Genomic DNA, 27,911 nt, shown 5'->3' with positions numbered 1-27,911 from the left:
GATGACAAGGTGTATGTACATCGTCCATTTGTGTTCACACATATTTCACTGTGTCCCTGTTTTTGCTCTTGCATTTGTATTTAAAATGGTTATTGTCTTTGTGCAAACTCTGAATAATTCCATATATGTATCTATGTCTATCAATGTGGGTGTCTGTCTTTATGCAAGATATGCACAGCTCTGTATGTGTATGTCTGTGTACCCACATGATGTCTGCCCTTAGGAGTGTGTGCATGTGTGTGTTTTAAGATTTTATTTATTTATTTATTTATTTATTTATTTATTTATTTATTTATTTATTTATTTATTTATTTATGAGAGACACAGATTGAGAGGCAGAGGGAGAAGGCAGGCTTCTTGCAGGGAGCCTGATGCGGGACTTGATCCCAGGACCCTGGGATCATGACCTGAGCCAAAGCAGACACTCAACCACTGAGCCACCCGAGCGTCCCAGGACTATATATTATACACAAATCTGTGTGTGTGTGTGTGGGTGTGTGTGTTGGTCTCTGGGACCATGTGTGCACATCTAGGTTGGGCCCAGTTTCTTGGGGGCCGTGTGTCTCCGTATTTGCGTGTGCCTAGGCTCCACTCTGTGTGGATCTGTGAGGGGGTCCCTCTTCGGGTGCATCCTTGGGCAGGGCCCTGGCGAGTGTGTGTGTGCACCCCTGAAGCAGCTGGGAGCAGAGGGTGCCCAGGGCAGGGGTGACGCACCCTCGCTGAGCTCCCCCGTTCTCTTGGGAACCAGCTTGGGAGAGTGAGATGGAAAGCAGACTGCGTCAGGAGCACCAGCCCCTTTTGCAACCAGCCCAGGCCCCAGGCGGTTGGTAACCGCGGCTCTCACAGGTCAGACCTGCCCACTGTACTTGGCTGCCAGGAAACCGGGCTCCCAGCAGGCCTGCTCTGTCAGCGCCCTCCTTGGGTCCGGGCCAGATGGGCCACGGTGAACAGAACTCAAGTCAGCCGAGGGGCCACATGAGTCACCCTGTGGCAACAGCAGGGAGTGACTTCCTGGGCAGCGCTGGCTGTCCTGGGGAATCACGGCTCTCTGTCCCTGATTGCAGCCAAGCTGAGGCAGCCTTACCTCCTCCACTATCACCTTTCATTCTTACAACCGAACTTCTCATAAGTGCCAATTTTCAGCTGAAGAGACTGAAGCACAGAGCCCCCTGACCAAGGTGAAGGCCAAACTGAGCCTTGAATCTGGATTTCCTGACCCTGGGTCCAGGCCTCTTCCTAGTGAGTCACCAGGGCTCTGGGTTTCTATCCCCCTAGCCCTGGAAATGATTCTCTTAGAGGGCAGGGCCAGGAGTCATGGTTTTTGGGATAGATTCGCTTGTCCTAGGCTGGGGAGTGGGGCAGAGGGAGACCGGGCCAGAGGTGGGGTGTTGGGAGAGACGTTAGCACTGAACCAGGCCTGCCCTCCTCGTGGAACATTTTAAGGGCTTTCTTTTTTTTTTAATTTTTATTTATTTATGATAGTCACACACACACAGAGAGAGAGAGAGAGGCAGAGACACAGGCAGAGGGAGAAGCAGGCTCCATGCACCGGGAGCCCGATGTGGGATTTGATCCCGGGTCTCCAGGATCACGCTAAACCGCTGCGGGATCCCTTTAAGGGCTTTCTTAAAAAGCCCAGAGGAAGAACAGAGGATTTGTCCCATAACTGGGATGACCATGACATTCATTGTCAGATTCAGGATATTTTTGAGATTGAATGGGAGCTCTATTAATAGGCTGTCCTTATGGTCACCCTACTTGTAACCCCTTTGGAAGGCAGAGCCAGTCATTGGAGTTAACAAGGAAGTCTCCTTGACTCTCACCTGCACCAATCCACTTCTCTCCTAGGTGTCCAGGTTATTCTCTGGCCCCTCAGCAGTGAGGGGCATCAGTGAAGACTTTGGGCCCAGCAGGGGCATAGAGTCCCCTTGAAACTGGCAGAAAATCAGCCAGAACAGACCCTGCCCTGAGACACCTGACCCATGATGGCTTCCTTCCTCAGACCTGTGACCATGGTCTGCTGCCTCTGCCCATCTGTTCCCCCTCTCCAGTACCCTGTACTAGTTGGGGAGCAAGCAGAGCCTGCCCCCAGAGGTCTCCCTCTGGGGATACTGAGATCACTGTCCTGGTGAAACAGGGGACCCTTGATTCCTGGGGCACCACCCCACCACTGCCCAATGGGCCATGTGCTCTGCTGACCACCCCATCTCCCACGGGGCCTCCTGTTTAAGCCCAGTCCCTGACTTGCTGGGCGACTTTGGGCAAATTACTGCCTTCCTCCTTGTCTGAGTTTCTCTCCCTTGTGAAGTGGGGCTAATACTTTCTGCCCCTCCCTGGCTCCCAGGAGACCTGCAGGGATAAGCAAGATAATAGTGGGGAGCTGATTTGGAGGAAGCTATTGAGAGCCAAGTAAGTGGTATCAGTGCTGGCCCATGTTTACATGGGTGTAGACCTTGGGTTCCCAGCATCCTGGGGCTTGGGGCCAGCCCTGACAGCTTCTTGGCCTGGCTCCTGGCTCCTTTGTCCCACTTCCAGAGAAAGGACAAAAACCAAAGCCAGGAGTCTGATTGTCTAGAGAAGATGATGTCAGAGCAGTACATTCGGAGCTCAGGAATACTGGCTTTGCTCTGTCCCCAACCACTGGCTGTGTGACCTTGGGCCAGTCACTGCCCCTCTCGGCCTCAACAATGTGACTCTGGCAGCCTCCCTCAGCTCTGTACTCAAGGATCCCTAGTCTATACTCAGAGGCTGACATCATGGCTTGGGAGATACAAAGGACTTTGTCATCTAGTCCTTTCCTTTCCTTAGACTATGATGGGCCCCTTTTTGAGGGCCACAGACTAACCCTGCTCAATCTGATCAACCCAAGTCCTAAACTGGTTGCAAAGGGATCATTCGGGAGAAGGGAAGGGGGTGAGAGAAAAATCCGGGGGGGAAGACCACCCCAAGTGAGTTATGGGTCAGCCGTGTAGTCTCTCGTACTCTGTCAGTGTTTCTTTCACCTTGTACCTTCAGCCTCTCCCTGCACGCTTAAAACCTGGCCCAGGCCTCTCTTCCTCCCACAGCTGTCCATGGAAAAGAGTGCTGGCTCTTGTCCCCTTCCGCACAACACCTGCGACTGCCCCTGCCTCCACCTGCCGCCCTTCCTCACTTCCTCACGTCTCTGCCTGGCTCCTCTCCTCAGCTGGCTCCTTCCTGACCCTGGCAGGCCTGGACACTCTTCACCTTTGAACCGCTCTCTTCCTGGCCTCCCGCCTCCCCTCCAGCCATCCCTCCACCCACTCCTCCTCGGGATCCTCTCCCTCCAAGCAGAGGCTCTGTCTCAGCGTTCAGAGCAGCGGTTCCCTCTCCCAGCCATCTCCGGCCTCTGCATTCCCCCTCCCCCACCTGCTCCCAAACCCGGGCTCTGGACCCTCCCCACCAGGCCCAGACCCTCACAGCCAGAGTGAGGGCCTCGCCAGCACCCACCTCGCCAGGACCCCGCGGAGCTGACTGTGTGGCCCAAAGGCAAAAGAATTCCTCTGTTTTTGCCTCCTTCCTGGTCTTTCTCGGTGTTCTTTCTTGCTCTTTTTTTTTTTTTTTGTCTCCATACTACTTTATACTCACGTTATTTCATACTTTATAGACCTTTTTAAGCTGCCTTTAAATCCTTCCTCCGGAAGGCAAGGCATAAGCAAACAAAAACTAAGTAAGCAATCATAAAATCAATAAAAGCAGTCTCCTTCTGGTACCTGGGAGCCCCTCATCTCCTCTTTGGTTCTCTCAAAGCTGCCCCTCTTCCCCGGCCCCGTGTCTGCTGGTGGCTCTGTCGCCCATCCAGGCTCCCAGGACAGAAAACCTGTGTAGGCTCCACTGACTCTGCATACTCTGGCTACCTCTCTTCCGCAGATCTCAGAAGCTCTCTCTTCTTTTTACCCTCCCCACTGTCTCCATTCCATCCCATCACAGAGCTGCGTGGTCTGACCATTTCTTTCTTTCTTTCTTTCTTTCTTTCTTTCTTTCTTTCTTTCTTTCTTTCTTTCTTTTTGATGGTTTGTTTCTTACTGGAATAGATCTGAATACTTTTTCAAAAGAATAACTTTTTCTTATTACAAAAGCAATAGACAGGGATCCCTGGGTGCCTCAGTGGTTTAGCGCCTGACCAGCACAGAGCGTGGTCCTGGGGTCTCCGGATCGAGTCTCCCATGGGGCTGGGCTCTCTGCGTGGAACCTGCTTCTCCCTCTACCTGTGTCTTTGCCCCTCTTTGTCTCTGATGAATAAATAAACAAAATCTTTAAACAAAAAAAGCAATAGACATTTATTATAGAAAATTTAGAAAATGCAGGCTGACAAAAAGGAGAAAAAAAAGACCACCTGTAGGGCAGCTTGGGTGGCTCAGTGGTTTAGCGCTGCCTTTGGCCCATGGTGGTCCTGGGGATCCGGGATCGAGTCCCACATGTGGACTCCCTATGTGGAGCCTGGTTCTCCCTCTGCCTGTGTCTCTGCCTCTCTGTGTCTCTCATGAATGAATAAATAAAATTAAAAAAAAACAAGGAAAGAAAACCACCTGTAATGTTATCAATGAGAGGGAACATTTGGGTAAATGTGTTTTTCCAGTTTTGTTTCATTGTTCTAAACATATAACTTTTTCTTTTTTTTTAAACCTTGCAACAAGGAGCCTCTCGATTTCTTTCCCAGTTTATTTTCTTGGTCATTCTGGTTCCAGGTTCCACTGATATAACCCCAGGAGCCACAGTTGTCATGGGTTAGAGAACATAGTTATTCTGAGGGAGACTGTAGGAGAGTTTGGGCCACCCTTCCTCCACCTTCTCCCCTCATGCCCCCCACTCCCACCCTACCCCACCTGGACTTCTGGGTTTGGGGTTATCAGATAGTGCTATTGATAACAACCCCTCCCAAGGGGAGCTGAAAAATGTCTTCCCAGGTTGTAGCCTAGCAGTTGGGTGGGGAAGGGAGTGGTCTTATGCAATAGGGCAAACCACTCCTTCTTCAGGGCTGTTTGTTTAAGTGGGCAGGGATGAGTTTGGGAGAAACAACCCAGTTTTGTCAGTGTTTAGTTGAACTGTTGGGACCAAAGCATTTTAGAGAAAACTCCCTGATATGGGAAGACAGGTTGCCTCATAAGGGATAAGACGATGGGGGTCCCAAAGTTGAATGGCTGGGGTAGCAGGCTGGGAGGAGACTATGGATGGGTTAGTGCCTGCACAGCTCAAGAGGGCCCAAACTCAGTGCTAGATCGCTGCAGGAATGTGGGCCCCAAATGGCTGGTCTCCCAGGTTTTTACAAAAAGCTAGAAAAGTAGATTTTTTAGATATGAATTTTCCCGGGGATGCTGGGGTGGCTCAGCGGTTGAGCATCTGCCTTTGGCCCAGGGTGTGATCCTGGAGTCCTGGGATTGAGTCCTACATCGGGCTCCCTGCGTGGAGCCTGCTTCTCCCTCTGCCTGTGTCTCTGCCTCTCTCTGTGTGTCTCTCATGAATAAATAAATAAAATCTTAAAAAAAAAAGAAATGAATTTTCCAGACTCTTTAAGTGTTAGTAACTAATTTTTTCTTTTTTTATAAAAAAAAGAAATGAATTTTCCAGACTCTTTAAGTGTTAGTAACTTTTTTCTTCTTTTATAAAAAAAAAGAAATGAATTTTCCAGACTCTTTAAGTGTTAATAACTTTTTTCTTTTTTTTATTAAGATTTTATTTATTTATTCATGAGAGACACACAGAGAGAGGCAGAGACACAGGCAGAGGGAGAAGCAGGCTCCACGCAGGAAGCCTGATGTAGGACTCGATCCCAGGACTCCAGGGTCACACCCTGGGCCAAAGGCAGATGCTCAACCGCTGGGCCACCCAGGGATCCCCTAAGTGTTAGTAACTAATTAAAGAAATTAAACTATGGTTTGTGTCAAAGCATGGTTGGCTGCCAGCGTGCAACTTTTCGACAAGCCTTCACTGCACATCTACTAGGTACTTCACACAGGGTACTCTAATTTACTTTGTGTGGTTTTCTCCCTCTTTCACTCTCCTGTGGTAAGCCCTCTAGTGATAGGGCCTCTAAACCTAACCCATCCTTAAAGCTGAGTTGTTGTTTTTTTTTTTTAGGAAGTATTTTAGTTCGTAATTTTATTTTATTTTATTTGAGGGAGGGGCAGAGGGGCAGAGGGTGAGGGAGAGAATCTTAAGCAGGCTCCATGCCAGCATGGATCCCCACTTGGGACTTGATATCTTGCAACCCTGAGATGGAAACCTGAGTGGAAATAGAGAGTCAGCCTCTTAGCCTACTGAGATGTCCAAGCACCCCTTAAAGGTGAATTTGAATCACTCCTTCCCCTGCCCAAATCTGTCTTCCCCAGCATTGCCTCTACCTACCAGGCTTTCCCTCTCAGGGCTTGAGACAAACTGAGCAGCTTGTTGCACCCCAATCAGAACAAGACCCATGATCGCTGCTGCTTGGCTTTTTCTCACTATGATTTTGTTGTGCCTGGAACACCCACACCCACCTGCTCATCTCTTTTTAGACCTCCTCCACAAAACCATTTTTCAACCTCTGTCTTAATTTCCATGGCTCGACCAGCCTCTGCTTTGTTCAACCACCATTTGTTAGACTCCTTGTATTCACAGGTAGGGCCTGACATGGGGGATACTGAGGGAAATAAGACTCCAGGGACGCCTGGGTGGCTCAGTGGTTGAGTGTCTGCCTTCGGGCTCAGAGCATGATCCTGGGGTTCTGGGATCAAGTGCCTCATCAGGCTCCCTGCAGGGAGCCTGATTCTGCCTCTGCCTGTGTCTCTGCCTCTCTCTGTGTGTCTCTGGATGAATAAATAAATAAAATCTGAAAGAAATGGGGATCCCTTGGTGGCTCAGAGGTTTGGCACCTGCCTTCAGCCCAGGGCGTAATCCTGGAGTCCGGGGATCGGGTGCCACATCGGACTCTCTGCATGGAGCCTGCTTCTCCCTCTGCCTGTGTCTCTGCCTCTCTCTCTCTCTGTCTGTCATGAATAAATAAATAATATCTTAAAAAAATAAAATAAATCTGAAAGAAAGAAGAAAGAAAGAAAGAAAAAGGAAGGAAGGAAGAGAAAGAAAGAAAGAAGAAGAAAGAAAGAAAGAAAGAAAGAAAGAAGGAAAGAAGAAAGAAAGAAAGAAAGAAAGAAAGAAAGAAAGAAAGAAAGAAAGAAAGAAAGAAAGAAAGAAAGAAGAAAGAAAGATACAGCCTCCACCCCTGGGGCTCCTGACTGCCTCAGTCAGAGGAGCATGTGACTCTTGATCTCGGGATTGTGGACTTGAGTCCCATATTGAGTGTAGAGGTTACTTAAGTGAACTTAAGAAGGAAAAAAAAAAAAAAAAGACCCCAGCCCCAGTCCTGCCCAAGGAGCCTCCTCCCTCTGAGTGCAGAAATATGTACTACCATGGGCCATGTGCGGGCCCCAGAGCTGCACACAGCATGGGAGAATGGAGAGGGCATCAATGGGCTTTGGCTGGAGAAACAGTGAAGGCTTTTTGAGCTTCATCACAGGGTTAAGCAGAGGCTTACCAGGGCAAAGAGGCATTTGAGGAGAGGCAACAGCCTGTGCAAAGGAATGGAGGTTTGAAAGTTCTGAGACAGGGAGTTACTTGGGTGGGGATGGAAAAGAGGATGGCTGGGAAGGTGATAGAAACAAGCGGTTTGGGAACCAAACTGTTTTCTTACGGTATTTGCATTCCTTTTGCCTGCACTCCACAGTGTAGTTTCCAGAAGAGCAGGGGCTGCATCTCAGCCATCATTGCTCCACACTCGCTACCTGTCTGGGACTGTGCACCTTTGCTCAAACCCCTGCAGTGAAAACACTGCGCCTGGTAGTGGTGGGAGCGCCCCCTAGCGGCCCCTGTGCGATCCTTCCTCCCGTCGTCCTAGTTGACCTGCTGAGCCCTCCCTGCATCCCTGATTTCACTGGGAATGGCACTTGCCTGGCATCGTCTCACTTCATCTCCAACCCTCCCTAAGAGGAGGATGTTCCTTTCTGGCCAACAAACACTTATTAAGCATTTATTTTGTGTTGATCACTGTTGTAGGCATTGGGATACAGAATTTCTTGAGTCATCACCTCAGCCTTGGAAGCGCTTCAGAGATCTAAGGGATAAGGGGGGTTGTCCCCCCATTGTGAGCCTTGAAGGACAGATGAATGGCTGGCATGGTATAGGAAGTCGAAATTCAGTGCCCCATGGAACAGGAATGGCCAAAGCAGAGTGACAAGCCCTGCCCCTGCCATCTATCCACTACCATTTACTAAGGTCATGGAGGGGATATGGGGTGACAGAGATCCAGAGACGACTAAGATACCACCTGTTGTCTCCAGAGTTTACAACCCAGAGGAAAGACAGGTAAGTAAACAGGAAGGAGAAGGGGGCACTCGCTGCTCATTGTTCTACTAGCAGACACCAGGGTGTGTCTCCCACCTGAGTGTGCGTGGGAGCATTTGTGAAACAATTAGGCTGAAAGATGAGAAAGGAGGATGTGGTCCAGGCTGAGTGCAACACATACAAAAACACAGAAGTGAGAGTTAGCCATCAAAAGGAGGCCCAGAAAGGTTCTACTCCCCAACTCCCAAGATTTATTTGTCAGAGACCAAGAGTGAGAGAGCACAAGCAAAGTGAAGGGCAGAGGGAGGAGATTCCCTGCTAAGCAGGGAGCCCAATGTGGGGCTCGATCCTAGGACTCTAAGATCATGCATGACCTGAGCCAAAGGCAGATGCCCAGCTGACTGAACTACTCAGGCACCCCAAGGTTCTGCTTCTTGACCAGGGTGCTCATCTCCTGGGTGTGTAGTTATGGAAATTCATTGAACTGTACTCTTATAGGAGTCAAATATGTACCTTTACCTTCAGTCATTTGTAGCTCCCAACCTCACATTTTCATTTTTTTCTTAAGGTTTATTTATTTGAGAGAGAATCCATGAGCAGGAGGGGCAGGGGAGAAAAGAGAGAAAACCAACCAGACTGCACCAAGCACAGAGCCTGCTGATCAAGCACGGCTTGATCCCATGACCGTGAGATCATGACCGGAGTGGAAAGCAAGAGTTGGACGCCCAACTCACTGCCACCCAGGTGCCCCTCCACGTTATTTTTCTCTATAGCGGTCATCACAATCTAAAAGTATCTTTGGTAAGACTAGGAGTCATGTTGGGATTTGAATATGGTCTTCCAGTACCACTCTAGGACCCTGGGAGTCAGCTTTGCTGAGTCAGCTTCCTGGATTTGGGGGATAATATACTTTTATCACTGGGCTGTGTGCCAAGGCAATCACTCGAGATACATAAAGCACTTACACACTGTTTCCAGTGTGCGTATCTTGACGATATCAGACTGGCTGTGCGTGGCACATGGAAGCTCAAAATATAATTTGTTGAAGAAATGCATTAAAGGATGGCACGCCTTTTTTTTTTTTTTTTTAAAGATTTTATGTATTTATTCATGAGACACAGAGAGAGGCAGAGACACAGGCAGAGAGAGAGAAGCAGGCTCCATGCAGGGAGCCCGATGTGGGACTCGATCCTAGAACTCCAGGATCACGCCCTGAGCTGAAGGCAGACGCTTAACTGCTGTGCCACCTAGGCATCCACCTTGTTTTTTGACACCAAACAAAAAGTGGCAGAAATGAATGGAGGGGTGTGGGTTAGAATACCTCAACTAAAGGCTCGTAGGCCTTAATTCAGAGCCTGGGGAGCAGCTACACTCCTGTGAAGAAGCCAAAGCTTCTGTGGGTGGGCAGTGGTGGGCAGCGGAGGGAGTGGTCACCTGGGCCCCCACATGAAAAGGAGTGAAGATAAGGACCAGGGTGCAACCCTGTGCTCCCTCCCTCCCTTGAATTCTCCAGTACAGGCTCACTTAGGAACTGACCCAGCTACTGAGCAGGCTTGTTTACAGGCTCCAACCAGGAAGAAATGCTGCTACTGGGCAGCACTACAGCCTCCCCGGGCCCCTTCTACCCTGGCCCTCTCACCCCTCCCCTCTGGTGGTCAAATCTGGCAATTCTTTCCACCCTCAGGGGCTGGGGCAGTTTCGGGAAGGGTGGGAAAACCTGCTAAACAGGGTGGCCAAACCTGAACCGGTTGTACAGGGCGGTCCCATCTCCCCCCAGCAGCCCTGTCCCTCTCCTGGCCCACAGAGCAGAGGCAGCAGCCTCACAGAACCAACCATTTTATTACACTGTGGGTGTACTGGGGCCTGTGGAAGGCAGGGGAATGGGAGGGGTATGATACCTGAGAGCCCTGGGGCATGTGGGGAGGATACAGCACATCAGGCACCGCAGGCTAGGCCAGGCCAGACCCAGGCCTCACTCTTGGGCCAAGGGAAGAGGCAGCCTCTTCCCACTCCTCTTATCCATCCCCATGGCATTAAATAAACAAAAAAGCAACTCTATACAGCACAAAATATACAGGGAGGTCCTCCCCCCACTCCCCCGCCTTGGACCATGCAGAGTGGGAGCACCAATTTTGAAGGGCAGGACTGGGGTCCTTCAGCTTCTGACATTGTTCCAAGCCCCTTCCTGACGCCACAGGGTGGGGACAGGCAGCTTTGAACAAGAAAACAAACTCCAACTTCTTCTGAAATCCTAGGCAGACAGGTCCATCTGTGCATGGAACCCTGGGCTCAAAGGTTTTCTGTTCCTCCCAGACCCTGGAGCTTTCTCAGGAACGAGAAGCCTAAGCTTAGTTAAGACATCTCCCAGGCTGGAGGAGTCTGGTCCCAAAGTCTTCCCTAGCCCAGGCTTCCATCTTGGCAAGGAGGAAGCAGAGGGCTAGGCAAGAGCCGGAAAGAGCCTGTGAGAGCCTCAGGTTGAAGGGCCAAGGCAGCCCTAGGTTCAGAGGGGCCGAGTTGTGTGGTTATAGACCAGGTGCTCCGTGTCCTCTGTGGTGGAGACCGTGGAGCTGGCAGGGGTAGGCGGTTGGGGGTGGTGGTGGCGGCTGTGGCGGTGTCTGTAGAAGCTCTTTCTCTGGTTCTTGAAGAAGCAGTAACCCAATATGACCACCACCACCACGATGCAGGTGACCAGGAGCACTGCAATGACCACTTCCACAGAGCCTGGAAGAAGGGGTATAATGGAGGAGAGCTCCCAGGGCTCAGCTTGCACGCCTGCCCGCACTCTGTGCAGGAGGGACCAAGTCAAACAGGTGCCAGGTGTGGAATGACCTCCAGCACACAAGCAGCTGGGCTCAAGGAAAAGCTTGGGACTCTGGTGGCAAACACAGGACATGTGCTCTACTGTGCTTCCTTCCTCTACCCATGGCAGGTCTCACCACGGACTGTGGCACTGTCCCTTTAGCCAACCTCAGGATCCTCAACTCAGGTTTAGGCGGCCACAACCAATCACGTACAGTTGATCCCTGACAGGATAGCTACTCACCCATGAGAGAGCAGACCAGGCTTACCTATGTTGGGAATAGGGCTTTCGCGCCGCAGGCCGAAAACATCCTTCTCTACAAAATCATGAGAGAAACAAGAGAATACTAAAGGCTCTGAGATGGCTGCTCCTCAGTGCCCCCAGACCACCCTCTGCCACCCTGTCCCACTGCCATTCCAGGTACTCTGATGAACTGGGACCAGAGCAGAGTGCCTTTCCCTCCCCCAGCCTCTGCGCCCCACTGCCCAGCTCACTGGAGATGCCACGACAGGATGCAAGACACTGCTGCTCCTCCTCAAAATTGTTCTTGTTGCCATAACAACCACCATAGGTAAAACGGGCGCAGCGTTCACTGAAGGGGTTGTAGTACCAGCGTGGGATGTTCTCTAAGCAGAGGCCTGTGTCTGGCAGGTCCACACAGTGCCCTGGGGAATAAGGAGCAGGCCAGTGGGTGAGTGAGTCCATGGGGGGGGGGGCCTCCCTGCCATCATCCACCAGGCTCCACATGGTTGCTGCTTGCCACCTCCTGAGCTACCTCATGCTAGTCTCAGTGAGGGGCCCCAGCAACAGCTGGCCTTTCTGTAGTTTTGACAGAAGCAAAGAGAGATGCTGGACGACAATTTTAGGCGCAAAAATACCCACACTGACTCACGTAACTACTTTTTTCAATTTTCTTTCTTTCAGCTTTTCCAATTTTGTTAAGGTCTTGGCTTTCTCTCCAGCACCAGATGGTCTTCCCCCCGCCCAAGGATTTATTTATTTATTTATTCATTCATTCATTGGAGACACAGAGAGAGGCAGAGGCACAGGCAGAGGGAGAAGGAGGCTCCTCATGGGGTGCCCGATGCAGGACTTGATCACACCCAGGACCTCAGGATCACACCCTGAGCCAAATGCAGATGCTCAACCACTGAGTCACTCAGGCATCCCCGGATGGTCTATCTTTTCACAAAGAAGGTTCAAGGTCTGAGCCCTCATAGGCAACAATGTCCAGCTAAAATTTATTAGCATTGTTTTATTATAGTTATTTTAAGTTAATCTGGATCTGCAGCATGTCATAGTGGCTTTCCATGTATGCTAGTGATGTGAAATTTCCTTTAATACAGTAAGTTTATTTTTATTTTTTAAGTGTTATGAAGGTTTTTTTTTTTGTTTTGTTTTACAAACCAGTTTTTAAGTTTTATTTATTTATTCATGAGACACAGAGAGAAAGAGGCAGAGACACAGGCAGAGGGAGAAGCAGGCTCCCTGTGACAGGCCCGATGCAGGACTCAATCCCAGGACCCTGGGATCATCACCTAAGCCAAAGGCAGACGCTTAACCACTGAGCCACCCAGGTGTCCCTAATACATTAAGTTTAAAAAGCATTCAATATATAGGAAAAATGATAAGTAAATAACATCTCAGTGATATGCCGGCATGGTTAAATCTCTGAAGGTGTTAAGAGGAAGCCCAGTGCTTAGGAAACACAGAGCTGAAGAGAGCCCAGGAGCCCGCCAGCTTTCTACCCATAGCCTGGCACACCCAGCACACTCCTCGGGCACCCTGGAGCAGTGCATGAGGATGGCAGTGCCAGCCTCTGTCCTGACCCATGGGACCCAGGGAGGCTCTCACCTTTGTCACTGGGGAAGTGGATGTTCTGGAGCTCCTCAAAGCCACTGGTGTCTGCAAAACTGAAAGGTCAGAGGCCCAGGCCCCACGAGGGTCTCCCAGGGTACAGGGTGCACAGTCAGGCCTCCCCTCCGCAGCCCACCGACCTTCCCTCTCCCAGTCCTCACATTTCTCACAGGTGGCCTCATCGGAGGCATCAGGGCAGTCAGGAGTGTCGTCACACTCCAGGAAGCTGTCGATGCAGCAGCCGTTGCGGCAGCGGAACTCAGTGGGGTGACAGGTGCCAGAGCATACTGGGTGGGGCAGGATGGCGTTGAGGGTGAGATCAGGCTCGAGCATAGGTCACCAAGTACCAAGAGCCCATCATCTACCTGGCCTTCTCTACCCCAACATGGCATTATGACGTGTTCCCTGCTCCCCTCCCAGCACGCCCCGAGCCCTCCTACACACAAACTGAGCAGATCCTAACAGAGTGGGGGGCTGAAAGAGGTGCGGTGCTTGTGGTCCTTCCACGTCCAATGGGGGCAGGAATGGGCTGGGCAAAGGGAGGTGGAGCAAGAACAAAGACATGACCTGACAGCAGGGGTGAGGTTGATAGAGAAAGGAGCAAAGCTCACCTGGACGGTGCCTGTCCATGGAGGGGCCTGGGAAAGAAAAAACAGAGGAATGAGAGGAGTCAGGGCCAGGTCCCGGCAGGGACGAGCTGATGGGGGTGCTTGGGAATGGAGAATAACCCTGGCCGCTGCCCTGAACAGCAGAAAGACCACCCACCCTGAGGGAAGTCGCCTAAGTCCCAAAGCTGCCTCACAAAGGCCCACCTTGCACATCCCGGCAGGCTAGCTTGCACTCCTCTTCCCGAAGATAGTTGTTCTTATTGCCCAAGCAACCTCCGTAAACGAAACTCTTGCAAATCTGTTCTTTGGGGTCGTAGTACCAGCGGGGGAAGGAGCCGCGGCAGCGGCCCACCTTGTTGGATGCGAGGCAATATTCTGGGGGAAGGAAAGCTTGTGAGGGGCCCCTGTGGGGCCCCATCAACAGAGGGGGCTGGCTCCAGGTTCTGTCCCCCCACCTCCTCCCTCACCTTCTGTCTGCTTGGCGGACAGCACAGTAACTGTGACGTTGGCCGTGCTCTCTGGCTTGTCTGAGTCAGCCCCTGTCAGCTGGAACCGGTAGGTGCCTTCCTTGAGTCCCCACAGCTTCACCTGGTCCGGCTCACTCTTCTATACACAAGAGTAGCCATTAGGCCAGAACCCCCAACACCCTTCAGCTGCCCCAGGTCCTCTCAGCCACACAGGTATCCCCATAGGGAGGGCAGAGGGACTTGGTATTAAATGGATCCTCAGCTTCTACCCATCCCACCCACCTGGAACCTCAGGTTGGCCTGTGGCCCTGGAGAGCTGAGATGGGGGTCAGGGAGCCAGCCCAGTGTCTCACCTCTATTCTGACATCCGTATCACCCTGCAGGAGGTACCAATCTGTGTTCTCCACACCCTTCAGCACCAGGGGTTCCTGGGGCTGTACCTTCAAGTCTACGCCTGCCCAGGACTTGGGAATCCGGGACCCTGAGGAGGAAGGTAAGGTCAGGTCAACTCTCCCTGAATGGACCAGAGCTCTCCGGAAGTGGGGAGCAATGTGGACCACACGCACACGGAGACCAACCTGGGACTCAGCAGCCTGCCTGGGGCACAAGCAGGGGCTCACAACTAAATCAACATCCCACTCTCTCCTTAGATATGTCTTTGGTACACTGAAGGCATTTTTAATGTTGTAAATCCTACTTTCAGAAGCAAAATACTGAATAGCATGTGCTATTTGGTCCCATTTAAGAAAAAAATATATATGGGAGAGGAGCTTATTCCCATTTTCTATATAATAAGCAAGTACTTGTGCTAATTGCTTTTTCTTTTCTTTTTTTTTTGCTAATTGTTTTTTTAAAAAAGGCTAAAGTAAGGGGGCACCTGAGTGGCTCAGTCGGTTAAGTGTCTGCCTTAGACTCGGGTCATGATCTCAGGGTTCTGGAATCAAGTCCCACATCAGGCTGCCTGAGCCTGCTTCTCCCTCTCCTTCTGCTGCTCCCCCTGCTTCTGCTCTCTCTCAAATAAATAAAAATTTTTTAAATTTTTTTTTTATTTATTTATGATAGTCACAGAGAGAGAGAGAGAGAGAGAGAGAGAGAGAGGCAGAGACATAGGCAGAGGGAGAAGCAGGCTCCATGCACCAGGAGCCTGATGTGGGATTCGATCCCGGGTCTCCAGGATCGCGCCCTGGGCCAAAGGCAGGCGCCAAACCGCTGCGCCACCCAGGGATCCCAATAAAAATTTTTTAAAAAAAGAGTTAAAGTAACAATATTTTTGAAAAGCCAAATACATAAATATGTAATTAACTACTACCCCTCATTCTGCTGGTCTGGATTGCTGTTAAGAAGCCCGGCCTGGTAGAAGTCTGAAGCACAGAGTCCCTGGGCAGCAACGTAGCAAGCCTTGGTGGCTTTAGTCACAGGAGGAGGGTGCCTTTACCACCTGAGATAGACTCTGCCTCTCCATACAAGGGGTCTCTCGGGAATCACACCCTCCCTCAACCTGATAGTGCCCGGGCCTGAGGCTTCTTCCAGTGGCAAGTTAGGGGCCAGATGAGAAACAAGCACAGGGCAGGATTCCTGTCTGTAATGGAATGAATGGTGGGACCCAAAATATTAGGCTATGTCTAACTCCAGAATTTGTGAATGGGATCTTCTCTGGAAAAAGGGTCATAGCAGAAGTAATTAAGTTAAATATCTCCTTATGAGATCATTCTGGATTAGCTGGGTAGGCCAATCCAATGACACGTGTCTTTATAAAAGACAGAAGAGGAGAAAACAGAATAAAGGAAAGCCATGTGAACACAGAGGCAGGGACTGGAGTGATGCAGCCGCAAGCCGAAGAATGCCTGGAGCCACCAGGGGTGGCAAGAGGCAAGGAAGGAGTCGAGCCCACTCTTCAGAGACCGTGGCCCTGCCAACACCTGGATTTTGGACTTCTGGCCTCCAGAACTGTAAAACCATACATTTCTGTTGTTTGAAGTCACTCAGTTTGTAGTAATTTGTTTCAGCAGCCACAGAACTGATACACTGCCTTTGAGGGGCCTCCAGTCCAGCTGGACAGATAAGACCAAGCACCAGGAAGCAAATGCAGAGAAGAAACGCACCAAGACAGAGCAAAACACGGTGCGCGTCCAAGACAAGGAAGTGGATGCACAGAGGGGGTAGAGGCCACAGCAAGTTAGAGGAAGGATGGGAGGCTTTCTGGTGAAGGGAGAAAGGATTTTTTAATTCTTTCGTTTCCGCTTTTTTTTGTTGCTGCTGTTTGGTTGTGGGCAAGAATGTGCTGCGTTGTTGCTAACAGCAGAAAATGCGAGCAAAGGTCAGGAGCTGGGAATTTGCAAGGCAGGTCTGGCTGACATGAAAAAGGCCAGCGGGGTGAGACATACCTCAACGGGCCCTCAATGCAGAGCCAGAGCACGTGGACACAGCAGAAGTGACATTCAAATATTCAACAGCTGGCGCTACAGGAAGGGGTCAGACATAGCCATGAGCAGTGGCACAGATGTTGACCTCCTAGATCTGTGATCGAGGTCCAGGAGTCTGAAGGGAGGGTCCAAGCGCCTGGGCAGCAGGGGCACTCCTGAGCTCCAGGCAGCAGCTAGTTACCCCTCCTTCTGGAATGACTTCTACGGAGGAAGGCCAGAGAGTGGACTGGCACTGCGGTTCAGGCATGTGCGAAGGGAGTAGTCTGAATTAGAGGGATAGCTAAGGGCATGGGAAGGAGGATGTGAGAAGTGTGCTGGACACACTTGAGGTTTCCGTATCTGTCAGGCACTGTGAACTGTGCAGGAAGAATTGAGACACAGGCAGAAAGGAAACTAGATCTAGAGGGAACCTGGGGGTTCAATCAGAGAAGTTGAACTTGAGAGGGGGAAGACCAACAAAAGAAGTGACCAGAAGGCAGAGGAAGTGTGCATGCGAACTCCTGAGAGGCCAGAGTTGGAGAAAGATATGGGGTTGTGTCTATTAACAAAGCTGCCAATAGTTTAATGTGTGCTGGCCACCACATATCATCTCCCTGCATCGTCTACATTAAGAGTTGGCAAACTATGGCCTGTAGGCCAAATCTGGCCCACTACCTGTTACACTTTTAAATGGTTGAAAAAGGGGCATCTGGGTGGCTCAGTGGCTGAGTATCTGCCTTTGGCTCAGGTCATGATCCCAGGATCCTGGGATCAAGTCCTATGTCTGCCTATGCCTATGTCTCTGCCTCTCTGTGTCTCTCACTAATAAATAAATAAAATTTTCAAATAAATAAATAAATGGTTGAAAAAATCAAAAGAAGAGTATTTTGTGTCATAGGAAAAGCACCTAAAACTCAAAAAGATTTTTTAAATATTTTATTTATCTACCTGACTGGGGGGTGGGGAGAGCACGAGCAGAGGGAGTGGTAGGCAGAGGGAAAAGGAGAAGCAGGCTCCCCCAGGAGCAGGGAGCCTGATGTAGGGCTCGATCGCAGGACCCTGGGACTACAACCTGAACCAAAGGCAGGTGCCCAACCAAATGAGCCACCTAGGCACTCCTAAAACTCAAATTTGTGTCCATGAATGGGAATATAGCTTCACTTACTCGTTTAGATATTGTCAAAGGCTGCTTTCATATTACAGGAGAGCTGAGTGGCTGGGACAGAGATTGTATGGGCCACAAATCAGAAGATATTTCCTATTTGAAACCTTTTACAGAAAGTTTGCTAATCCCTGGGATGCCTGGGTGGCTCAGCGGTTGAGCATCTGCCTTTGGCTCAGTCTGGGCCTGGAATGGGCTCCTCACAGTCCCTCTGCCTCTCTCTCTGAGTCTCTCGTGAATAAATAAAATCTTAAAAAAAAAAAATAAAGTTTGCTGACCCTGATCTATGTTATGTACCTTCCTAACCATCCTGCCACAACTGCATTCTTGCCCCTTTCCAGATCAGAAAACTGACACAAGAGAGGTTAAATGATTTGCCCAGGGTCACTCAGTTTTTGAACAGCAGAGCTGGGATCTGAACCATGGTCTGACTCTATAGCTCATGGTCTTTCTAAAACTCTGTGCTACAGTTCTCCCACCTACTTAGATTTTGATTTGCTTTTTATAATCTCGGGTTGTTTTAGGTAATACATGTATATATGAAATAGACAATTCAAAAATACACACACACACAAAAAAGTACTTAAGAGTTGGGGCACCTGGCTGGCTTAGCATGGGACTCCTGATCAAGGGGTTGTAAGTTTGAGTCCCATGTTGGGGGTAGAGATTATTTAAAGAGTAAAATCTTACCTCCAAAAAAGCATAAAAGAGTAGTGAGAATTAAATCTTGTCTTTTCTTAACCTTTTTCTCCTTAATCTTTCAGGTTCATCTCACCAGAGGCATCTGTTCTTACTTTTTTAAAAGGTTTTATTTATTTATTTGAGAGAGAGAGAGAGAGAGAGAGAGATCATGAGCAGGGAGAAGCACACTCTCCACTGAGAGGGGAGCCCAATGAGGGATTCAATCCTGGGATCATGACCTGAGCTGAAGATGTTTAACCAACTGAGCCACCCAGGCACCCCCATTCTTACTTTTTATATGTGTGTGTATGTGAATATCAAGAGATAGTATTGAATTCAGAAGCATGCAAGTCCATCTTCCTGTTCTCCCCACGACACATTTTGGAAATAATTCTGTAGCAACATGTAAAGAGTCTCCCTTTTTTGGGTTGCACAGCACTCATTATGTGAATGCACCAGAACTTACAACTTGGTTAGCCAACACACCAGTCTTCTCTTGATTTAGATTCTTTTTTCTTTCTTTTCCTCTTCTTTTCCTACTAAGAGCTAAACCATATTGTCTCAGGTTTATTATTATTATTAAAACAGCACTACCATGTCCAATTACAGGATGTGTTGACGGACATTTAGATTGTTTCCAATTATTTCCTATTATAAACAATGCTACAGTGAGTAACTGACTGTTTAGTTGGTTTATGTACATATAATAGCTGCAAGATGAACTCCTACAAGTGGAACTGTGTTGAGGGTTATGTGCATTTACAGGGTTTTCAAAAAATTTTTATTTATTTATCCATTTAAGTAACCCCTACACTCAACGTGGGGCTTGAGCTCATAGTCCTGAGATCAAGAGTCGCGTGCTGTTCCCACCGAGCCAGCCAGGGGCCCCTGTTTACAGTTTGGATGAATACTGTCAAACTGCCCTCTCTTAAGGCTCTACAGAGAGTTATGCCAAGCCTAAGAGTGAGCTGAAAGGAAGAAGAGAAGGTAAAGAGATAAGAACAGTTGGTAGGACGTTGAGTCACAGATTCTTTTATGATGAGGCAGAGAAAGCAGAGCCAATGGGGAACTTATAGAGGGTGGACCCCAGGGGGAAGACCGGGACACACAGTGACAGTGAAGGGTTGGGAGGGGAAACAAATATTTCAGATGCAGGTGCAGAGGCCTAGAGGAATGAGCAAAGGAGGCCCTGGCTTCCAGGGGTTGGGGGGAAATAAAACCTGAAGAGCACGAAAGAAAAGCACCTGTCTGGACCGAACCTGCACACTGGTGGCTTGGCCGGCAATCAGTAAAGGGTCCAACAGGGGCAGGTTTTGGGGTGGCTTCTGAGAGACAAACCCCCAGGGGTGGCTCCCGCCTTACATTTTTCAGAAAGTCATCTGCTGAAGACAAGACCACTTGGCAGTCAGATAGGCTAGCCCCACCAGCCCCAAGGGTGGACTGCGGAGTGATGGGTCAGGCCTCTGGCCAAACCAGCAACAGCCATCCAGCCCCAGGCCCTGGGAGCAAGGGGCAGATGCCCCACCCTACCACTCCCTACTTCCTATCCCCAAGAGGGCAAAGGCCCAGAGGGGCAGTAAGGCCAGCCCCTCCCACAGCTGCCAGGCGTCTCCTGGAAACACAGGCTCCACCTCCTAAGCCACTCACTCCTCCAATAGAAGGAGGGGGCGGGCAAGTGACCGGAGAGAAGGAAGGAGCAGGGTGCATGGGAGGCTGTAGGAATCTAGACTGGACTGGCCTGGCCACAAACAGGGAAAGGGGAACAAGCCAACCCACCCTGGGGAGGATTTCTCTACCCAAGGCAAAAGTCAAAGGTTTAGATGACCTGAGCACCTGCCCACCTTGCCTGTCTCAATCCACTGGAGCCTCCAGGATGGCTTTATCCTCTTCTTTCCCATATCCAACCTCTAGCCAGACTCAGCAGAGAATGGACTCCTCGATACCAAAATAGCTCTCCCCACCCCGCAAAGCACTACAGCACCCTTAAAATGGTCTGGAGCTCACACTCAGTTCACATCCTACCCGGCTCCCTAAAAGACCCAGGAAATCCCCACTCCACCCTATGTTGTGCCAAATAGGCCAGTCCAGGGTGGGGTTTTGGGTGGGGGTGGGGGGGTGGGGGGTGGGTGTTCCAAATGAGGAAGGCTGGTCCCTAGATCATGTGGCCCCATGCAACTCATCTCCCTGACTGGAACCCAGAGTTTTAGGTTCTGGCCCTGGAGTGGGACTCCCATGGACCCTGCATCAGAGCAGGAAGATACAAGCAGCTCAAGTCAATTAAAGTCATCACCACCTACACTCTCTGCTACTTCCTTGCGGAACGGGCTCAGGCCCTGGCCCAGTGGGATTCAGAGATGGTGCCCACTCTCCACCTCCTGCACCCAGAAGTCCCATGCTACCTCTCCAGTAGAGCCAGGAGAGCTACTGGTAGGATAGGGAGATGAGTAGGTCCTTAACCTGAGAGAGAGCCTGGCCCAGGAAAAAGCTGGAAAGTCTTTTTCTACTTTCCAGAACTGAGCACCAGCCCAGACCTGGCCTCTGAGTTCCCCGTCTCTGGTTCTATTATCTGCTGGGCTATCTTGGGTGAGAGTGCTAGGTTTCCACCAAAAAGGATGGTCTTGTGTGGAAAAACAGCACGGGACTTTTGGAGATCCTGCCTGGGCTGAGTCCCACGTCTCCCATTTATGGGCAGTGCTATCCTGGGCAAATTATTTACCACAGGAGTCAGTTTCCTAACTTAAAAGGTAGGATGACAGCTAATAGCACCCTTTTTAGAAGTAGTTGTCGGGAGGCCTAAGTCAGAGGTTGAGTGGCACAGCAATCAGTAAACTATAAAGTGCTAACAGAAGTTATCAGTTGTGACCCATCCCTGCCCTGGAGCCCCACTTGGCCAGAACAGCAGGCAGAAAGAATGGGGGAACGAAGGTCCCTGGCGGGGCCCTGATCCCAGCTAACTTCTCAGTCCCAGGAGGAAGGAGGAACCTCCACTTTGCCCTTATCCCTTGAAGTAAACAAGGTGAGCAGACCTGGTAGCTTAGCTACCACATCCTAAGCTGGGAGAGCCCTGCCTGGCTCACCAAGTACACACACACACACCTGCCTGTACAGCTGACATCCCTCCCCTACCAGGTATACATACCAGTGGGCTGACTCACTGGGCAACCTCCTCACCCCCACCCCCAGGGCCTCTGGCTATAGTGCCCACAACACCACCCCTTCCCCTTTGAGGTCAACCTCTGACTGGGCTTGTTCTTCAGCATCTGGGGTCTGGCCACCAAAAGGCCAATAGGTGGGAAGAGGGGGTGCAAGAGAGAATGCTAACCAGTCCCAGTCCAGTAGTAGAGGAGCAGACTATTCTTGCCCAGGCTCACTTGACAGAGCCTCAAGGTGCCCAGAACAGTGCTTGGCCAGGGGTGCTTAGCTAGTAACCTGGTGGCCTCCGGACAACTCACTCCCTGACTCAGCCTATCAGGGTCAGCAATCGGGAATCCCGAGAGGAGCTGCCTCCTCTCTCCCAAACGCACATCACGAAGTACCAGCCCATTCAACATCCTGAATTCCGGACCTAGAGTCTGGGCTCTAGAGTGTTCTCTCTCCCCATTCACTCACGTAGGCTGCCCTTTTGTGTACTGTTTATACCGCCTAGTCCTACGGAGTCGGGGCAGAACGAGGCTGTCCTCCTCACTCCTTTCGGATGCTCGCCTCCCCCAGGACTCCAAAGCCAGCCCCTTTCTGAGTCTCCCTACATCCAGCCAACCCGTTCCCCTCGTCCTCACCGCCGAAGCCCTGGGTCCGCAGCTCGCGGTAGGAGCGGTAAACCTCTCGCGTGAGGTAGTTGATGAAGCCCTCCCTGGGCGCGAACTTGCACACGAAGTTCTGCTCGTAGAGGCAGTTCATTAAGAAGCAGGCGGCAATGGCGTCCTCCCCGCCGTCGGGCTGCAGCTCCACCAGCGCCAGGTTGCAGCTCTGGGTGGTGCAGCAGGCGCGCACGCAGTCCCAGCCGCGGCGCACGGTGGGGGAGCCCAGGAAGGTGGCCCCGTTGCTGACCGAGGCCTCGGTGTCGAGCACGAAGGCAGGCACCCCGGCGGTAAAGCGGTCCAGGCAGGCGGCTCCCGGGGGCGGCCCGGCCTCGGTACCCAGGAGGTGCAGCGCGCACAGGAGCCACACGGCCACGGCTGGGGCGCGGGCCCGAGAGGGGCGGACGCAGGCCATCGTCCTCCGCGGGGCCGTCGCCCTCCTCCCCACGGGGCTCGCCTTCACTCTGCGGGCCTCTGGGCTCCGAGGGTGCTAGCGACCTGAACGAGGGGAGGGGCGGGGCGGGCGGGAGACGCCGCGGGTCAGCCCGAGGCTCCGAGGGAAGCGGGCCGGCCGGCGTCAGTCGAGGGCAGGGCTGGGGAGCACCGCGCGCGGCGGGAGCGACGGGGGACGCCGGCCCAGCCCTCCCACGCGCGCCCCGGTGAGCCGGCCCCCGCCCGACGGCCCGAAGGACGGCTAAGGAGCTCACGTACCCGGACCCCCACCGCAGCACAGGACAAAGGGCCAGACATGCTCCGAGCCCGCTCCGTCCCCGCCTCGCGCTCCGGGGCCCGGGTTACCTGCGCAGGTGAGTGGGGTGGGGCCGGGCCTGCCGAGGTTCCGGTCCCGGCTTCCTGCGCGGCTCCGGCCGCCGCTTCCGCCCCGGTGCCGGGTGCGCTGGGGCTCGGCCACCTCCCTCCCCAGGTTTCTGGTGAAACTGAGTCAGTGAGGCCGGGGCGGGGCGGACCGGAGCCCTAGCACCGCCGGCCCCGCCCACACGCCGTGACCGCCGCGGGCCCTGCCCCGCCGACCTCCGCGCAGCCGCCGCCCCGCGGCCCCCCTGCGGGCGCGGGCTGCTCCCCCACAGCGGCTCCGAGCCCGGGCCCTAGGCGGCGTCCCTCCAGGCTGCTCTACGCCCGCTGCGCCGAGTCCAGCCTCGCGGCGGGGTCCCGCGCCCAGAAGTGCAGCCGGATCCCCGGAGGCCGGCACACGGCCGGGACGCTGCAGCGAAGTCGCCCGCTCGGGGGTCGGGGGTCGGGGGTCGGGCGCCGGGCGGCGGCGGCTGCCTCCCGCCCCCCTTTCCGGCCGAGGCCAGCATTCCCAGCCCCGGGCCCGAGGCGCTTGTGAAAGGGCTGGGGGAGGAGAAACGGGGGGAAGCCCGACACAAATGACCTCGCCGGCGTCCTCAGCCCCCGGGAAATCATTTCCATCTCGTGGCGGGAAGAGATCCCCAAAGCTGTGGGGCTGCACCTTCGAGAACTGGAATCCGGGACGCCTGCTCCAGCGTCACCGCCCTTGCCACCTCCGGGAAGCCCTCCTTCCTGCCAAAGTGAGCCACAGGCGATTATTCCCTCTTCCATGCTTCCCAGATGCACCTGCAGGAGTCCCATTTGGTTTAAGGTCCTTCTTTATCTTGTACTAAGTCTTACATTCTGGCTCTGTCGGAGTGGAGTCCTTGTTAGCTCACTATTCTGCTGCCTCCTCCCCTGGAACACAGGTTCCGTCTTCTCTCCCACCAAGAGGGTGCTCCTGGCCAAGAGCTGGTCACCTGCTTCTAGTAGAATGCCATCCTGGGAAGCTAGAGGTTCCAGCTCACCAAATTAGTTGAGATAATGACCTTCACAGAACCGAGGGCTCCTTGAAGAGTGGGTGAAGAACTCCTTTCAAAGACCATTCCTACAGAGCAAGATTGGTCCTAAGAATGCTCTTCCAAAAAAGAGATTCCACGTCTTTTCACAATGACTTAACAAACCCCGCCCAGTGGAACGTTCTTCCTAATTTCTCATCTAGAGGGGCTTTACCTACTAGGTCCTCTAGCCAATCCTTTGATCATTTTCCTGGCTGAACTGCAACATCCCCCCACCCCCCAGCTGCCTACAGTATGGATGTTGGGGGTGGAATCTGGGGTCTGTCCTTTGCATTTTCTGCTTTTCTTCCACTGCCCCAGGCACAGTGGTGGACATAGGGCAGTGATGTTATGCTGGGAATGAAGCAAATGATTGTGCAGTTACTGAGAAGAAAGGGTTTTGTTGTGAGTTGATTTCTGCCTCCCCCAATACCTTATACACACAAGAATCCTAACACAGGAGACTGTTACCTTATGCTAACATTACACAACCATAAATTTATCATTATATCCATCCACACCATTACAAAAACCTATATTTATCAAGCACTGACAATGCCCAAACCCTCAGGTTCCTAAGCACTTCCCACACATTGCCCCATATACTCAAACCAAGAAAGCAGGTTCTATTTTTATCTTCAATATACAGATGAACAGACAGGCTTTGACAGGTAATGTGGCAGGTGGCAGAGTAAGATTGGCATCCAGACAGGCAAATCCCATTGCTTTAGTGCCTAAACCCTGGGCTTTACTGCCTTGCAACTCTGACTTCAGCCAGACCTTCCACCCTCACCACAGATTTAACTTGCCTAAAGCAAAAACTCATTTTCAAGTTTCAAGCAACCACCTTTAGTTAAGATACTAACCAATGCACTTGACACAGATGATTGCGTATGCTCACAACCACTCTGAGAATAGTTTCCATTTTGCAGAGAAGTTTACTAGCTCCATCCAGGTCACAGAGGGAAGAGCAGGAGGCAAAGCTGGATGGGGGTTGAGTATGTGGCCTTTAGACTCAGGCTCCTGGGTTTAATTCTCATCTGCCACTTAGTGTCTGTGTGGCCTTTGGCAAGTTATCCCCTCTGTGCTGGTTTCCTTGAACATGATGTGGGGCCCTGTAGGTTATTATGAGGCTTAAATGAGCTAATACAGATCAAACATTTGATACCATGAGTGCCCAATATATGTTACCTGAAAAAGGTAACAGAGCCAGGATTTTTTTCCAAGTCTCTCTGACATCAAAAACCGTACTTTTCCCACTACCTTATGCTGCTTCCTACATATTGAAAAGAATAACTGCAGGAGACAGAGGAAAAAAGACTAGGATAGTCCACCCAAGTGGTGAAAGTGATGACATTGAATGGTGGGAAGATGGGGTAACATTTTCTTCTTTCTCGTTTTTAAATTACTTTCCAAGTTCCGTTTAGTGAGCAAGGAAGACTTCCATAATGAAGTCAGAAATATATCATGACAACCTCTACATTAATCATATTTATCCCCAGATCATTCCTCTCTCCACATTCTCTCCTGGCCTCATTGTCCCTGCCACTTTGGAGTTATCTGTGCCCCCTGCCTTTCCTTGCAAACAACCAGCCAGCTCCTGGGTCCTGACAGTCTTCCCTGGGAATGGATCCAGATCAGATTTGTCCCTGATTTGTTCAGAGACACAGAGAGAGTGTGCGGCAGAGATCACCTCCACACTTCAGGTCTCTTGACTACCCAGTCTTGGGCTCTTTACATGATTTTGCCCTGTCTTCCTGCAAAGTATTCCCAGATACCTCATTTTTTTTTAAAAGATCTTTATTTGAGAGAGACAGAGGCAGAGATAGAGAAAGCACAAGTAGGAAGGAGAAGAAGAATTAGGCTCCTCGCTGAGCAGGGAGCTGGATGTGGGACTCCATCCCAGGACCCTGGGATCACGATCTGAGCTGAAGGCAGACACTTAACTGACTGAGCCACCTAGGCGCCCTGGTTTTCTAATTGTTTATTGCAAGCCCAAGAGGAACTGTCTGGATGCGTTAACTCATTTGTTAAACCATGTGGCTTACCCTCCTCTGTGAGGCTGGGGAAGAGTAGGCCTGGGTTTCTGCTACAGGCTTCATTCTTATTTGCCATATCACTGGTACCAACCATTGCTCTTAGGATTGGGTGTTTTGGTGAGAATATTCAGTCCCTAACACGACTGCTAGAAAAGGAACACTGAGTGCCTTGTCCCAGATGGTGATCTGATGGTTTCTATAAGTAGGTGTGCTGGGTTGTCTACAAAGCTGGCCAGCAGGGGATCCCTGGGTGGCACAGCGGTTTGGCGCCTGCCTTTGGCCCAGGGCCCGATCCTGGAGACCCGGGATCGAATCCCACATCAGGCTCCTGGAGCATGGAGCCTGCTTCTCCCTCTGCCTGTGTCTGCCTCTCTCTCTCTCTCTGTGTGTGTGTGACTATCATAAATAAATAAAAATTAAAAAAAAAAAAAGCTGGCCAGCAAAGATGGTAGACCATACCTCACCTTCCTGTGTGTGCACACTGCTCCTCCCACCAAGAGGTGGTGTCTATCTTCCCTTGCCTTTGAATCTCTTTTCCTTTGACCAAAGGACATACAGAAGTGGTACCCTGTGACCATATGCTTGCATTTTTCCCTCTTAGAGCCAGCTGTGATATAAAGAATCTTGACTACCTTGCAGTAGAGAGAGGCCCCCAAAGAGAGCCAGCCCCTGGACGATGGGAGATGTGGAGGGAGTGAGAGGCATGCAGCTAATCTCACAGCCACCCTGGCTGAGTGAAGCCATCTTCTAGCCAGAGCCCCAGTTGAGCTCCCTGGCAGAGACAAGCTGCACCTGCCAAGCCCCACCCAAGATACAGAGTCATGAGTAAATAAGTGGTGGTGTTTGTGTTATACATTTACATTTTGGGGTGGTTTGTTATATAGCAATAGTAACTGCGATAGAGGGATATTTACAGAATAAATATTAGTTTATTTAATGATAATAAACAATACATTTTATAAATAAACTTCAGTTTGGTTTTTTAAAAATACTTATTTATTTGAGAGAGACAGAGAGAACATACCCGTGAATGGGGAAGGGGCAGAGGGAGAGAGAATTCTCAAGCAGACTCCCGGCTGAGCACAGAGCCTGAGGTGGAGCCAGATCCCAGGACCCTGAGATCATTCATTACCTGAGCCAAAACCAAGAGTCAGACATTTAACCGAATGATCCACTCAGGCCCCCCCTAAATAAATTTCAGTTTTAATGTTCTAAGTCAAAGCCCATGAATTCTCTTGATAATGCAGAACCAACAATTTTTAGTAAGGAATTTGGGGGAAAGTAATGCAGTACTTTTCAAGGTGAGGCCACTATCATTGGTTCAATCTTTTTTTAAATATTTTATTTATTTATACATGAGAGACACACAAACAGAGAGGCAGAGACATAGGCAGAGGGAGAAGCAGGCTCCAGACAGGGAGCCCAATGTGGGACTTGATCTGGGGACTCTGGGATCACACCCTGAGCCAAAGGCAGACGCTCAGCTGCTGAGCCACCCAGGCATCCTTATTCAATCTTTATTTTAAAAAGATGGGTCCTCTTGGATAATACCTAAAAGAGGCATTTTGAAAGAACTCTACTAGTGTCAGAAATGCTCACACAACATTCCAGTGTGGTAGGTGGTCTTTAAATGGCTACCAGTGGTCCAGACCTGCTGGTATCACACCTTTGTGTAATCCCCTCCCTTTGAGGGTGACTGGGCCCAGTGACAGGGCTTTTGGTGAATAGAATACAGCAAAAGTCATGGGATGTCACTTCCTAGATTAGGATACAAAAAGACTGACCTCCATCCTGCTTGCCTACCACCCTCCTCTTAGAGCCCTGGCTCTAGTGGAAGCTAACTGTCATGTGGTGAGTAGTTCTCTAGAGAGGTCCTTGTGGCAAGGAACTGATGTCTGTGACCAGCAGCACCTGACTTGC

The 27,911-nt window shown here is 51.1% G+C and overlaps 1 protein-coding gene across 2 annotated transcripts; it reads right to left on the bottom strand.

Annotated features, from left to right (window-relative positions):
• Window positions 1-10,153: 10,153 nt before the first annotated feature.
• On the bottom strand, window positions 10,154-23,039 carry SPINT1 (serine peptidase inhibitor, Kunitz type 1). 2 transcript variants are annotated; one of them, XM_055316763.1, is made up of 11 exons: window positions 22,907-23,039; window positions 22,088-22,606; window positions 14,420-14,547; window positions 14,067-14,205; window positions 13,804-13,974; window positions 13,603-13,629; window positions 13,153-13,278; window positions 12,989-13,039; window positions 11,629-11,799; window positions 11,403-11,450; window positions 10,154-11,055 (listed from the first exon to the last, which is right to left on the bottom strand). In XM_055316763.1, exons 2-11 carry the CDS (start codon window positions 22,521-22,523, stop codon window positions 10,835-10,837), a joined length of 1,518 nt encoding a protein of 505 aa, XP_055172738.1. In that variant the 5' UTR covers window positions 22,524-22,606; window positions 22,907-23,039; the 3' UTR covers window positions 10,154-10,834. The 2 variants fall into 2 exon arrangements, with proteins under 2 accessions (XP_055172738.1, XP_055172737.1); XM_055316762.1 differs by having other exon boundaries at window positions 22,820-23,017.
• Window positions 23,040-27,911: the final 4,872 nt, after the last annotated feature.

The sequence above is a fragment of the Nyctereutes procyonoides genome, unplaced genomic scaffold, assembly GCF_905146905.1.
Source record: "Nyctereutes procyonoides isolate TBG_1078 unplaced genomic scaffold, NYPRO_anot_genome, whole genome shotgun sequence".
Lineage (NCBI taxonomy): Eukaryota > Metazoa > Chordata > Mammalia > Carnivora > Canidae > Nyctereutes > Nyctereutes procyonoides.
The sequence above is the reverse complement of the archived record's forward strand: the minus strand, read 5'-3'. Positions and strand labels throughout refer to the sequence as shown.